The sequence below is a fragment of the Mesoplodon mirus genome (assembly GCF_964341445.2).
Source record: "Mesoplodon mirus genome assembly, chromosome: 12".
In the NCBI taxonomy this organism is placed as follows: domain Eukaryota; kingdom Metazoa; phylum Chordata; class Mammalia; order Artiodactyla; family Ziphiidae; genus Mesoplodon; species Mesoplodon mirus.
In genome coordinates this window covers 78,745,572-78,761,475 of record NC_138988.1, presented here as the reverse complement: position 1 = coordinate 78,761,475, position 15,904 = coordinate 78,745,572, and the positions used below count along the sequence as shown (strand labels likewise).

The 15,904-nt window shown below is 37.0% G+C and overlaps 1 protein-coding gene across 2 annotated transcripts in view; it reads right to left on the bottom strand.

Moving 5' to 3' along the window:
• CD2AP (CD2 associated protein) overlaps positions 1-15,904 on the bottom strand; it is a 113,385-nt gene that overhangs the window by 44,782 nt on the left and 52,699 nt on the right. For both annotated transcript variants that reach the window (XM_082638835.1, XM_082638836.1), the window contains one exon: positions 12,873-12,993. In XM_082638835.1, coding sequence (XP_082494961.1) covers positions 12,873-12,993 — 121 coding nt within the window. The remainder of the gene's footprint in view (positions 1-12,872; positions 12,994-15,904) is intronic.

Sequence of the window (15,904 nt, the reverse complement as noted above, 5' to 3'; positions counted from 1 at the left end):
TTTCTTTTTCATTTATTTCTGATCTGATCTTTATGATTTCTTTCCTTCTGCAACTTTGGGGTTTTTTGGTTCTTCTTTCTCTAATTGCTTTAGGTGTAAGGTTAGGTTATTTATTTGAGATGTTTCTTGTTTCTTGAGGTAGGATTGTATTGCTATAAACTTCCCTCTTAGAACTGCTTTTGCTGCATCCTACGGGTTTTGGGTCATCGTGTTTTCATTGTCATTTGTTTCTAGGTATTTTTAAATTTCTTCTTTGATTTCTTCAGTGATCTCTTTGTTATTCAGTAGTGCATTGTTTAGCCTCCATGTGTTTGTAATTTTAAAGATTTTTGCCTGTAATTGGTATGTAGTCTCATATCATTGTGGTCAGAAAGGATACTTGATACAATTTCAATTTTCTTAAATTTACCAAGGCTTGATTAGTGACCCAAGATATGATCTATCCTGGAGAATGTTCCATGAGCACTTGAGAAGAAAGTGTATTCTGTTGTTTTTGGATGGAATGTCCTATAAATATCAATTAAGTCCATTTGTTTAATGTGTCTTTTAAAGCTTGCGTTTCCTTATTTATTTTCATTTTGGCTGATCTGTCCATTGGTGAAAGTGGGATGTTAAAGTCCCCTACTATTATTGTGTTACTGTCGATTTCCCCTTTTATGGCGGTTAGCATTTGCCTTATGTATGGAGGTGCTCCTATGTTGGGTGCATAAGTATTTACAATTGTTATATCTTCTTCTTGGATTGACCCCTTGATCATCATGTAGTGTCCTTTTTTGTCTCTTGTAATATTCTTTATTTTAAAGTCTATTTTTTCTGATATGAGAATTGCTACTCCAGCTTTCTTTTGATTTCCATTTGCATGGAGTATCTTTTTCCATCCCCTCACTTTCAGTCTGTATGTGTCCCTAGGTCTGAAGTGGGTCTCTTGTAGACAGCATTTGTACGGGTCTTGTTTTTGTATCCATTCAGCCAGTCTATGTCTCTTGGCTGGAGCATTTGATCCATTTACAGTTAAGGTAATTATCAATATGTATGTTCCTATGACCATTTTCTTAATTTTGGGGGGTTTGTTTTTTTTTGTTTTTTTTTTCTTTTTGCGGTATGCGGGCCTCTCACTGTTGTGGCCTCTCCCGTTGCGGAGCACAGGCTCCGGACGCGCAGGCTCAGCGGCCATGGCTCACGGGCCCAGCCACTCCGTGGCATATGGGATCCTCCCAGACCGGGGCACGAACCCGTATCCCCTGCATCGGCAGGCGGACTCTCAACCACTGCGCCACCAGGGAGGCCCTGGGGGTTTGTTTTTGTAGGTCTTTTCCTTCTCTTGTGTTTCCTGCCTAGAGAAGTTCCTTTACCATTTGTTGTAAAGCTAGTTTGGTGGTACTGAATTCTCTTAGCTTTTGCTTATCTGTAAATTTCTCCATCGAATCTGAATGAGATCTTTGCTGGGTAGAGTAATCTTGGTTGTAGGTTTTTCCGTTTCATCACTTTAAATATGTCCTGCCACTCCCTTCTGGTTTGCAGAGTTTCTGCTGAAAAATCAGCTGTTAACCTATGGGGATTCCCTTGTTGCTTTTCCCTTGCTGCATTTAATACTTTTTCTTTGTAATTAATTTTTGATAGTTTGATTACTGTGTGTCTCGGCATGTTTCTCTTTGGGTTTATCCTGTATGGTACTCTCTGTGCTTCCTGGACTTATTTCCCTTCCCACGTTAGGGAAGTTTTCAACTATAATCTCTTCACATATTTTCTCAGACCCTTTTTTTTTCTCTTATTCTTCTGAGACCCCTATAATTCGAATGTTGGTGCATTTAGTTTTCCCAGAGGTCTCTGAAACTATCCTCAATTCTTTTCATTCTTTTTTTCTTTATTGTGCTCCCTGGTAGTTATTTCTACCATTTTATCTTCCAGCTCGCTTATCCTTTCTTCTGCTTCAGTTATTCTGTTATTCATTCCTTCTAGAGTATTTTTAACTTCAGTAATTGTGTGGTTCACCACTGTTTGTTTGCTCTTTAGTTCTTCTAGATCCTTGTTAAATGTTTCTTGTATTTTCTCCATTCTCTTTCTGAGATTTTGGATCATCTTTACTATCATTACTCTGAATTCTTTTTCAGGTAGGTTGCCTATTTTGTCTTCATTTATTTGGTCTTGCAGGTTTTTACCTTGCTCCTTCGTCTGTAACATATTTTTCTGTCATTTCATTTTTTTTTTTTTTTTGGATGAGTGTTGCTGTATTCCTATCTTACTGGTTGTTTGGCCTGAGACGTCCAGCACTGGAGTTTGCAGGCAGTTAGATAGAGATGGATCTTGGTGCTGAGATGAGGACCTCTGGGAGACCTCACTCCAATTGGTATTCCCTGGGATCTGAGGTTCTCTGTTAGTCCAGTGGTTTGGACTTGGAGCTCCCACCACAGGAGCTCGGGCCTGACCTCTGGCCTGGGAACCAAGATACTGCAAGCTTCGTTGTGCCGTTAAAAAAAAAAAAAAAAGGGAAGAAAGTAAAAAAGGAGCAGTAGAGTTTCAAAGTATAAAAAACAATAAAATTAGAAAGATAAAAAATATATTAGGAAAAATAAAACTATAATTGAAACAACTGCAAGAAGGTAAAATAAAACCACAGCAGAAAAAAGAAAAAAAGGTGGAGGTGGGGAGGGGAGGACAAGCCAAAAGGAGAGATCACCAGTCGCTGGGGTTTCCTCCCATACCCTTAGGTGTCTGTGGTCTACCACGGGTGCCTGGTAGGTGCCCTAGTTGTGAGGAGACGCGAATTCCACGTCCTCCTAGTATGCCATCTTGACTACACCTCCTGTGTGAAGATTTTTGATAATGAATTCAATTATGAATCAGCAGATGATTCTAAGGGGCAATTATCAGTTTGAGTATTTGATTATAGCCATAAAATAAAGTTTCTTTTAGATTTAGTGATTCTAAACTTTACTACAGTCATTAAAGCATATATCATTAAAATAAATGCATAGATATTTCAATTATCTAGTACTAATGGATAGGCTAATTGCTTTTGAACCCTAGAGTTAAAGCTTCTCCATCCATATCTCACCTCTTCCACTGTATATGCCCAGTTTCTTCACCTGTAAAATGGGATACTTCATAGGACTGCTATGAGAATTAAATCAGTTGATTCCTGTAAAGCACTTACAACAGTGCCTGGCTCAGGGCCTATTACTTTTAATAAATTTAAAGATGTATTATTGAAAACTATTCAAGTAGGAAAGAGCATGATCGCATAGAAGGAGCAAAAAATAAAAGGGCAATGTAGACACTAGAAGGAAGAAAGCAGCTGGTCGGGGGAGAAGGCAGGGACAAAGGGAGAAAAGAACAAAAGAATGGAGAGAAAGGGTAAACAGAAGGTCTCATAATCAGACAAAACAGAAATCTTACCCTATATGGTATTTCTAATAGTTTTATGCCAATGTTTTATCCATCAGAGATTGTCCTTATATTGCTAAGCTTTAAAAAAAATTATATTTGCATTTTATGTATGGCACTGTCAGTCATAAAACCTAACAGCAAATCTTCCTATTAAACCTAAAACTCTCCCTTCCTCCCTTTCTCATGAAATCTCTACAGCAAAAACTACTTGATGACTTGCACCTCCATATAAAATGACTTAAAACCATCAAGAGCCCCAAAATACAACTACTTTTTGAAAAAACAAACAAGAATCATTATGTGAACTGCACTGAGTGCTAAAGAAAAATAATATAAAGAAACCTGATGAAAATACAAAGCACTTAATGCAAGAAATCCAAGTTCACTATTAAAGTGAATGTGTCTTACATTAAGGTAAAACATGTAAACCAAGGAGAAGAACTTGGAATCTACTTTAGTTGCTGGCATAAATTCCCCCTCTTTTTACTCCAGAGAATATCTTTCACCATCATTCAAAGATTTTTATGATACTCCTACATTTCCTAAGAAAATGTTGTGTTTGTGTGTTATGGACTTAAAATCTGTATTCCTTAGTTCCTAAAAAGAATCATTTAGAAAGAGCATCTGGCTCTAACAACAACTTGTAAAGACTCATATAACATATTACCAGTAAAAGCACTGAAGCCCCAGTACATTCTTCCTTACAAAGCTGCTCACCAGGAGAAGGAGTTCAAGGTGAAAGCTAATGTGAGATTAGACACCAAAGTAAATTGTGTACCATTTTAACTCCTGGAGACTAGGCTGCAGATCACCAAATTTCTATCCACCACCTTTGGCACACCCAGGGTCCATCACCATTCTACAAGGATCCTGTGCCCCACTAGCAATAAGCATCATCTTCCTTTTCAGAGCCTGAATAATGAAATAAAACCTCAGATTGACTCCTCCGAAGAGAATGAACATAAGACACGAGAACTCCTGAAGAACAATCTATCAGAGTTTCTTAAACATTTTGTGCAATGTATCCTTCTAGTAGCCCGGTAAAGCCCAGAGGGATACATGGCTCAAAACATTTAACAATCCCTGTTGGGACCTTTTTAATCTCCTCAAAATTCTGACCTCTTCACTCTGCACCTCATTCTTCGCTTCTCTCCTTTCTTATAGAAGAAATTAAAAGTCAGATTATCTCGCCCTCAGCTTCTGGGCACTAACTCTGAAGTACCTCCAGTAAATTGAAACTAATCATGATACCTATAATGTAAATCTCATTTCCTCCCACCTCCTGGGTAAATCCTGTTCTGCTGATAAATCCCATTCTTCTGAATTTGCATCTTCAGCTTCTCCCTCTCTACTTGTCCTCTGCCATTAGCATTTGAAAATGATCAAGACTTTTCCTTCTTAGGAAAAGAAGGAAAACATTCTGGAGTATATGTTGCTACACTGCTTCACACTTACCAATCACCTCTCTTCACTGCTTTTGTCAGGTCATTAATGATTTCTTCAACCCTAAATCAGGATTACATTTTATTTCTTACCTTACTTATCTTATTTAACCTTGCAGCAGCATCTGACACTACTGTCCATGTCCTCCCTGAAACACTCCCTTCCCATGATGACCACTCACTCACAGGTTGCCTCCTGGCTCTCTCTGTGCCTTCTTGGTCTTCTTTTTAGTTACTCTGTCTTGGCCTAGACCATAAATGTTGCTACGTAGGATTCTATCTTAGGCTGTATTCCTTTTTCACCCTAGACATTCTCCCTAGGTAATCTCATCCAACTCCATGGTTTCTTGTACCACCTAACATATTTTCAAGCCTCAATTTTGGACATCCACCCCAAATTTCTTTTCAAGGTTTCAGACACACACATACAACTGACTACAAATATCTTCACTTGTATGCCCTGACACCTCCACAGGACTCAAAGTCAACATCTCCAAAAGTGAATTCATCATCTTCTCCCAAAACTTATCCCTTCTCTGCAAATGACATCATCTACCCAGCTTACTGACCAAAGATCTGGCAGCCATTGACTTTTCTTTCTCAGTCATTCCCCATCATCCCATCATCACAAGGTGCAGTTCTTTATACCGCCTATTTAGCACAGGAATGCTACCCATGTTTCTCCATTCCCATGATCACTCCTCTAGTTTAGGTTAATACTATTTCTACCTAAATTATCAAAACATTCTCAACTGGTCTTGCTACCCCAATCTTATTCTCCTCCAATCCACTCTTGACACTGCAACGAAACCACTCTATCTAAAAGGTAATCTGGGGCTTCCCTGGTGGCACAGTGGTTGAGAATCCGCCTGCCAATGCATGGGACATGGGTTCGAGCCCTGGTCCAGGAAGATGCCACAAGCCCCAGAGCAACTAAGCCTGTGTGCCACAACTACTGAGCCTGCACTCCAGAGCCCATGAGCCACAACTACTGAGCCCACATGTCTAGAGCCCATGCTCCACAAAAAAAGAAGCCACCGCAATGAGAAGCCTGCCCACTGCAACGAAGAATAGCCCCCGCTCGCCACAACTAGAGAAAAGCCCATGCGCAGCAACAAAGACCCAAAGCAACCAAAAAATAAATAAATAAATTTAAATAAGTAAATAAAGTAATCTGATCATTTCTCTCCCCTCTAAGGCTTCTCTGTGACTTGACTACCAGTCCTGTAATGCCTTCTTAAGCCTGACCCAACAATTTCTCTAGCCTCAAAACTTACCATATCCAACTATACACTCTATAATCCCTCTGAATTGAATCTCTTTCAGGATCTTGAAACTGCTCTGCTCATTCTTTTACCCTGTGCCACAAACCTGCCTAGGGATTTCCTACCCATTCTGAGATCTCAATCTTTAACTTCCTATGGGGCGCATTCCCTTACATCCTTCCCAGTCTGAGTTAGCTCTTTACACATCTATAGCACCCTGAATCTTCCTGCCACAAATATTTCTCATGCTGAATTATAATCACTTGTCTAATATTCTTTTCTTTCTCCATGGACCAAAAGCTTCAAACATGGGGAATAATCATGACTATGTTGCTCATCACATCATTCCCATAAACATGCACAATATGCTCAAAAATAAGCACTCAATATACTGAATGAACAAACATATGAATGTTGAATTCACTAAGTAATAGTATTTATATTTAGAATTTCCCTTCACTCACTTCAACTTTTAAACTTCAGACCTGGGAATGCAATGAGTCCATGGGAAATGCCATCGAACCCACATATTACTGCTCATATTTCTCACAGGGGTGAAAGTACATGAAAAGACAGTTCTACAGCCATGACTGACATGCAAACAAATGAGCTAAAACAGTGAAACTGCCTAACAGCCTCACCCCCATATGTTAAATAAAATAGTAAAGTAAAAAGATCAGAAAAAGAGAATTCCAGTTGTGATTTTACCACTCAGTGGTTAAATAATCTGAGTTATAATTTCTTCACCTTTAAAGTGGATGTGGCACTAACTTCAAAAATTATGAGGATTTAACATGACAAAGTATTTGACAAGTTCTCTGTACACCTAAAACCACTATGCATTCATTCATCCACTGAGCAACACTGTGACACTGTTTTAGAAACTAGGTATGCAGCAGTGAACAAAATATATATTCTAATGTGGGGGTAGACAGACAATAAGAAAATAAATAAGAAATAGTAACAAATGTATCAAAGAAGATAAGGGAATAAAAGAACGGAAGATAGAAGCTTTTTGCTGTTTTATACAGAGCTATTAGGAAAGGCCTCACTGAAAAAGTGATTTCTGAGGAGAATCCTGAAATCAAACTGAAAACCATTAAGGATATTTCAAAGAACATTCAGGGCAAATGTATATAGCAAGTACAAAGGCTGTGAGACAGAAATGTTCCTGACATCTTTAAAAACAGTAAGAAGACTAATGAGAACAAAGGGGATGGTTGAGTAGGAGATAAAGTCAGAGAGGCGGGGGTAGACATTTGGTGGTGCCAGATCTTGGAGGGTTCTATAGCCAATTTAAGAAGACTTTGGCTTTTACTCTAAGTAAAATGGACAGCTACTGGAGGGTAAGCACTTTAACATTCAGTAGGGAGGTAATGGCAAATAACAGACTATTGCAATTATACAGGAAAAGATAACTTACACCAGGGTAGCAGCTGTTGAGGTGGTAAAAGAAAACAGATTCTGTACACTTATTTAGTAGGTGACAAAGTCTGTTACTGAATCAAGTATAGAGTGTGGTATTATAAAGAAGAGTAAAGGTGAATTCAATTCTTTGGTCTAAGTAAAAGAAGGATGGAGTTGCCATTAGCTCAGATGAAGAAGACTGTACAGAGCAAATTTGGGTACAGAGAAAAAAAGATCAGTGTTTTTTTTTTTTGTTTTTTTTTTTCCGGTACGCGGGCCTCTCACTGTTGTGGCCTCTCCCACTGCGGAGCACAGGCTCCGGACGCGCAGGCTCAGCGGCCATGGCTCATGGGCCCAGCCGCTCCGCGGCATGTGGGATCTTCCCGGACCAGGGCACGAACCCGTGTCCCCTGCATCGGCAGGCGGACTCTCAACCACTGTGCCACCAGGGAAGCCCAAGAAGATCAGTTTTGACCATCTTAGTTCAAGATGCCTATTTAAACATCAAAATGGAAATTAAAAAAAAAAAAATTATTTATTTATTTTTGGCTGTGTTGGGTCTTCGTTGCTGCGAGCAGGTTTCTCTGTTTGCGGTGAGCGGGGGCTACTCTTCGATGCGGTACACGGGCTTCTCATTGTGGTGGCTTCTCCTTGTTGCAGAGCACGGGCTCTGGCACACAGACTTTAGTAGTTGTGGTGCGCGGGCTCAGTAGTTGTGGAGCACTGGCTTAGTTGCTCCGTGGCATGTGGGATCTTCCTGGACCAGGGCTTGAACCCGTGTCCCCTGCATTGGCAGGTGGATTCTTAACCACTGCACCACCAGCGAAGTCCCAAAATGGAGATTTTTATAGGCTTAATGTGGGGAGAAGACTTAACAAGGGATAAAATACAAGTAGATATAGTCACTGGCTTTATTAAAAAGAAGGAAAATTGAAAGCAAGTCCTACTTAGGAAATAAGTGGAATCTGAAAGGTGACAAAAAGACACCCTAAACAAGAAAGGCTAAGAATATTTGACAGAATGAAAGGGTAGTCATTTCATTATAAAAACAGAAACATCACACTTCCCTAGAGAAGCAAAGCTTTTCCTGAAATTGACTACTAAAAAGATACTAATCTTGAGATTTTATATAGAAACCACTGAGTAATAGAATAGATTATAAGTTTACCACATTCCTAAATATAATAGGGGCTTTTTAAAATAGCTTTTATAGCACCGTTCTTCAATGAAAACTGAGGGCATAAAAATAAATTACCCTAAGGCTCAGGTAATACTGTCAATCTACTGTCTAGAGTCAGAATTATCTTCTTAGCAGTAATAGCTAGAATTTAACTGGTCAAACCATGAACATCATCCTATATACTTCAGTTTATTTATTAAAAAAAGAGAAGAGCTCTACTAAATGTAAAGGAGTGTAAGAAGAAACTATGTAAAATAAACAAATGCAGTGGATATAGCATTCTAATACTAAAAGCAAAAAACAAATTAAAAAATTTATTATGTACAGTTGGTAATTCTTATAACAGTTACCAGAAACATACACCATTTTACTGAGTAAAAAAAGACTATCAAAACACCAGTTATACGTAGAAGATGTTATATTTTGTTAGGACACAGGAATAGTGGACATGAATTCTCTAAGTCATAATGCATAAGATATCAAACTCTTAAATTAAAACTTAAAGGACTCTATGCCTTTATCACTAAAGTTCTAAAGACCTTATAAAGCACTCACTTCCTGGCATTTACATCAATATGCAAAAACTTTCTGCCTAAAAATTAGAGTTAAAAAAAAAAAAGGAATTATAGTGTACTTCAACCACTGACTTCCCACCCCATAATCACAAAGCTCCACATTTAGAATGCACTGCTATTGGAAAGGGGTTAAGCAAGCAAGGAAGTACATTTTTAACAGATATGATTCTGTAAGGTTACTAAAATTAAAAGAAGGCTGAGTACTGCAAGGAATGCCCAAAGTATTTATAATTATGAAAGTAATGAACTACATCCAAATTTAAATGTCTTTTGCTAGTGGCTCCATATGGACTTTAAATTTTGTACATATTTTAAGGGCTCAGTTTACAAGGCATCATAAAGATGATAGAAATGTCCTGTACATTTATTGTGGTAGTGGTTTTCATGGATGTATACAGTTGCCAAAATCATCAAATTGTGTATTTTACATATACACAGTTTACTGTATGTAAATTATATTTCAATAAGGTTAATTTTTTTTAATGTCACAGAAACTAGTTTGAAGGCTCTCTCACTGGCCAAACCTGGCAGTATCAAAATAAATAATAATGGCAATAATAGATTAATACCTAGTGAATAAAAAAGAAACAACTGATGAGTCCACGCTGATTTAAAAAAAAAAAAAAACTAGGGAGAAAGCAAAATTCTTCTCTATAGAAGAATGTCAAATAATAAACAGATGGGATGATGGAATTAGAAAATCATCATTTTGCAACTATCACAGTAATAACTGATTCAGGCAAAATTTAGCTGTGGATGCTTTAACTGCTGAGTGAAAGTTTGATGAGGAATAAGATACTTACATAGTCTCAAAGTACCTCCCCACAAGACACTTACCAATTAGAAGGAAAAAACCAGTAAACTTACAGTAGCAGCACAGCTTTAACCAAGTAATCAAATTTAATATCACCAATAATAAAAGACACAAAGCACATGTGTCCTCCATACAATACAATGAGACATCATCATTCTGTAGCCCTATCAGTAAAATATAACCTGAAACTATTCATGAAGAATCAGAAGAAAAATCCAAACTGGGATCCATTATACAAAATAACCAGCCTGAACTCTTTAAAAATGTCAAGGTCAAGAAAAACAGAGAAAGGTTGGGGATCTATTCTAAACAAAAGAAGCTTAAACAAATTCTCTGCATGGTCTTGTCTAGGAGAAAAAAATAGCTATGTAAAGTATACTAGAACAATTAAGAATTCTGTATATGGACTGTGAATTAAACAGTATTGGTAATATTAAATATCTTGATTTTGATAACTGTACTGTAGTTATAAGAGACTGCCCTTGTTCTTAGGAAATACACACTGAAGTCCTTAAAGGTAAAGGAAAAAAAGACCCCCAGATTTTTAAATAGAAATTGAGTAATAAATTAGCAAATGAGGCAAAATGTTAACAATTGGTGGTGAATCTGGATGAAGGGTATATGGGACCTCTCTATTTTTGCAATGTTGCTCCAAGTTTAAAAAAAAAAAGAGTTTCAAAAAAAAAAAAATCACTGTACTGCAGTTTAAAGGATGGACCCATAAAGTGAGAGGTAGTGAGCAAAAGTACACAGGAATGAGATCAGAAACAGAAAATTCTTAGAAGTCTTGAGTCTTCTAAGAATATGTATGTAGAATAATATTAAGTGGTAATTTCTAAAAGTTTAGGTTTCTCTGTTACAGAATGAGGGGGTGGTACTAGGACTTCGTAGCTCTAAACCTAGATGTCTGTGAGCTTGCTCTATCATTTCATGCCCTATTCTACCATTTCATTACTTGACTTTTTTCAAAGCTCAACACTTTCTTGAGAAGAAGGAGGAAAAAACTGCATAAATCTTTCATGTGCAAACAAACCATAATTATGGATGAGGATAAAAATTTCAGAGAACGTTCTTAATAAGGTTTAAAATGGTAGAACTAAAACTGCATCACAGAAACTTTAGGAATTATCTCAACAATGATTTCTAGATACCTTTTATAAATTACGTTTAATATTACCATCTATTAAATGTAAAATTATTTAATTTTTTTCTCTAAAATTTATTCCCTCACCATTGAGGACAGTGAGGCTTACAAATGCATTTCCTACACATAACAACCTTATAATACTTTCCTACTTAATTTTAAAATACTGAAGGTACTGAAAAAAAGAAGCAAAAGAAACTAGGTTCAAAACAATCTGCAATGTTGCAAGCATTATGCTTAGAAACTATCTTGCTAGTTCACAGAACAGTCCTCTTAGGTAAAAATTATTATTCCCATTTTGCACACTAAGAAACTACAGTTAAGCAAAGATGACCAAACCACACTCCCTCATGGAGCCCAACATCCTAGATAGATTAAAAACCAGAAGTGTCCACTGGAATGCAATATGAAGTACTAGGTACAGAAGCAGTCTGGACAACCTTAAGACTTCATCTCATTGTTTTGAATGACATATAGTTGCTATGGTCTGCAAATTTGTGTCCCTGCGAAATTCCTATGTTGAAATCCTAACCCCACAAATTAAGAGGTGGGGCTTTTGAGAGGTGATTAGGTCATGAGGGCAGAACCCTCAGGGATGGGATTAGTGCCTTACAAAAGAGGCTTCAGAGAGATCCCTTGCCTCTTCCACCATGTGAGAACAAAGTGAGAAGTCACCAACCATGCATCAGGAAGAGGGCCTCACTAGAACTCAACTATGCTGGCTCGCCTTGATCTTGGACTTCCCAGCCTCCAGAACTGTGAGAAATAAATTTCTGTTGTTTATGCTACCCAGTCTGTGGTGTTTTGTTATAGCCGCCCTAATGGACTAAAACAATAGTCTTCATATCTTGACATTACACTGTCTTTGAAAAAAACGGCGATACTGGCAACCTTAAGGTTGTATGTCTATACCTCAATATCTGAATCTATCTAACCATCATAAAACTGCCAAATAATACTAGTTAGTGCAAGCACAAAACCCTGAACATTCTCATTATACATACTTTTCCATAAAGAAAAAGATCTACTTATCCCTACACTACCACTTATGTATTTAGTTTCTCTTATAAAAAAAAAATTCTTCTAAATCCCACAGCAATTCACAGACGTAAAAAAATTAAATCTAGCTTTGGGATAAAATCTTTTTCAATCGTACTTTTGAATAGTGAACAAATTTAAGATTAATTTACAGGTGAGTCTCTAAATGACAGAGATCACAAAATAATTAAATGACATTCTGGCTGCACATGGAAAACAAAATCTATTATGTGAATATAGAAAACAACCAAAGGAAGATTTTTTTAAAACTTCTACTATTTCTGAAGTAGTTCAGCCATTTGCAAACTCTGGGCAAAATTGTATATAAGTAGGTCTTAAGTGGAAAGAAATCAGATAACATAAGTAGTATTATTTCATAATAAGGGTACTATACGTTTACTTCAGGTTAAAGCAGACATTGGAAGGAAAAATAGTAAATTATTTGCCTAGCTATTTAGGCAAATATTCACTTAAAGTCCCTGTCATAAAGTGCTTTTTTAAGGTAGATAAGATAAAGCTCTTAGTTCAAAAGTAAGACTAGAGTTTTGAAAAATACAAAATAAACACTAGATCAAATATAAAGTTTATTTAAATCTATTCAAATTTTTTAAATAGTCTACCTGAATCATCCTGGGCTTCATGAGCTTCACCATCATCTGTTACCTCTAATTCTTTCACAAAATTTGAGGGAAACAGTCCCAACTTGTTGTTCAGGGTTCCACTCCACCAGCCTTCTTCTACCTGAAAGAGTTCACAACTCAAAGATAATAAAAACTTCTCTTAAGATTTCACTTCCCCCACAGAAAAACTGAGCTATAGAAGTGAATGAGCACAAAGTTAGTGATGCAAAATAATCCCTTTAGGGCTTCCCTGGTGGTGCAGTGGTTGAGAATCCGCCTGCCAATGCAGGGGACATGGGTTCGTGCCCCAGTCCGGGAGGATCCCACATGCCGCAGAGCGGCTGGGCCCGTGAGCCATGGCCGCTGAGCCTGCACGTCCGGAGCCTGTGCTCCGCAACGGGAGAGGCCACAAGAGTGAGAGGCCCGCGTACCGCAAAAAAAAAAAAAAAAAATAATAATAATCCCTTTAAATCTACAAGAAAACACAAAGGGAAAAAATATATTTTGAGTAGATTAAATCTGTGTGGATGGGATTAATCATATATCAATAGCACTTTGCAACACTTAACAACGAGAATTTATGATCAACTGTAATCTATGAAGCAAGTAATTTTCATGAAAGTATCAGATAACCAAGAATAATGTATTAACAGAAACAAGGAGATAGCTCTCTTCAGGAATGTCACTGTTTTAAATACTATGGAGCCTCTGTCTGTATTTATGGCATACATTATTTAAGCATTTGGAAATTTCTGATTTGGAAAAAGTTTTATGAATATAAGAATATAACTTCCTAAATGGCACAAAAAGTTACTAGGTAATTTATCTATTTTGCTTGAACAGTGAGTCTTAACCCAAGTATGAAAAAGAATCACTTATTTTTAAAAGTCCAGATGCCAGGCTCAACTGAACACTCCCTCCCAACCCCAACCAGAAATATTCTCAGGAACCAAACTCCTTAGAAAAATGTTTACATTCACAAATAATGAGGCTTATTATTATTTAATAATAATAAGTTATAAAGTTATTTAATAATATTAATAATAACTGTTTAAAAATGTATAATTTCTTCTAAGGATGCTAAGAGGTCTTAATAAGAAAAAATATTTTTTTAAAGAGTAAACTATTTACTATCAAAATTCACTTGACAGCAGTACATTCAATATCATAGCTAGAAAAGGCTCTGTTTTCTGTTTAAAATATTTTTAAAAACTTTTTCAGTTACAAAGGAAACTTTAATAAGTTATTCATCTTACAGGCACTATGTACAAGTCATGGTGTTAACTGATAGGAAAATATTCAAATTTGCACATGAGAAATCTCTGTCCTTGAATAAAACAATCTACAGAAGAAAACAAACAATAAGCAGATAGTTACAATACAATGTGAGAGGTGTTATAACAAAAGTGTGAACAAAATGCTGTAGGAGCACAAAGGAAAGGCATATACGAATCAAAAAACGCTCCCCTAAAAGGAAATGACAAAAGAGCTGGACAGTTAAGGCTAAATGAGAGTTTACCAGACACAAAGCATGTGAAAAATACGGTACCATAAAAATAAAGGACTTATTAATGGAATATATAGCTGAAATACAAGGTGCCTAGAATACATGCTATTTAAGAGAGAAATACAAGGTGGTAAATATGAAGAGTTCAGAATTTTTAGCAGACTTAAGGAGGCACCAAAGGATTGAGAGTTCTTCAAACCAGGTGTGATGGAAATACGTAGACCAAACTGGAACAGGTACAACAGAGAAGATCATCAAACTGTTAACTACATCTGAAATCCCAAATTGACAGCAATTGGGTAGTTAGGGTGAATAAGTCTATAAAATTCCTATTAATTGAGGACTTCTTAAAAGGCAGGGTAGTATAGTGGTAAAGAGCACCGACTCAAAAACAAATTGTGTGGGTTCAGATTCTGGTGCTCTGCCCGCCAAGCATATGAACTTGCACAAAAATACCTGAAACAAGATCACCTAACCCACATGCTCGTCTACACGTAATCTTGACAGGCCTCCCACCGATTAAATGGCAGGCTTTGTCCCCACCCCCTTCAATCTTGCTGGCTTATGACTTTCTTGTAACCAACAGAATGTGGTGAAAGTGATACTATCACTTCCCAGGTTGGATTATAAAAGGCTATCACTGTGTTCATTGAAATGCTTACTTACACTTAGAGCCCCGAACTGCCATGTAATAAGTCCTACTATCCTGAGACACCTGAGAGCCTAATACAGTGAGAAGGCCAAGCCAAATGGAGAGGCTACATAATGGCTTTCCATAGGGAGTCCTGGTCTTTGAGGCTTCTAGACACTAGACATGTCAGTGAAGGAGCCTTCCTATGATTCTACCAGTACCCAACTTTGAACCTTTCCAGTTGAGGCCCCCAGACATCACAGAACAGAGACAAGCCATCCCTCTGTGCCCTATCTGAATTCTGGACCCACACATCCAACAAACCTAATGAAACAGTTGTTTTTTGCCACAAAATTTGGAATGGCGTGTCATGTAGCAACAGTAGATAAGCCAAACACTTATCTCTGTGATTCAATCTCTTGCTTGTAAAATAGGGGTAAAAATTCCTATCTCCTTAGGTTGTTTAGAAACTTAAAGGAACTAATAAGTGTGAAACACTTAGAATGGTGCTTCAGACATAATATAGGCTCGCTAAACACTATTATTATTGCCACCTGGTAGAAATAAACCAGAACTGCCTTTTGTCTAAACACATTGGAGTTTAACATAACAAGTGATAAATTACATATTGGCACACAAAATCAATCTCAGTGGCAATACATGATATCAAAACATATACTTTGAAAATGGCATCTTTAGCTGCTAAATAAAACTTTAATATTTCTTTAATGGTAAAAGCAGAGATATGAAAAGTTATTTTTTTAATATTTTAAAATCTCATTCTAAGATATTAAGATGAGGGAAAGTGCTTTTGGGTTAATATTTGAATGTGATAATTCAAACAAGACAAAGCCTTTTAAAACATTCTGCTTTCGTATACCTTTGCTATGCAAA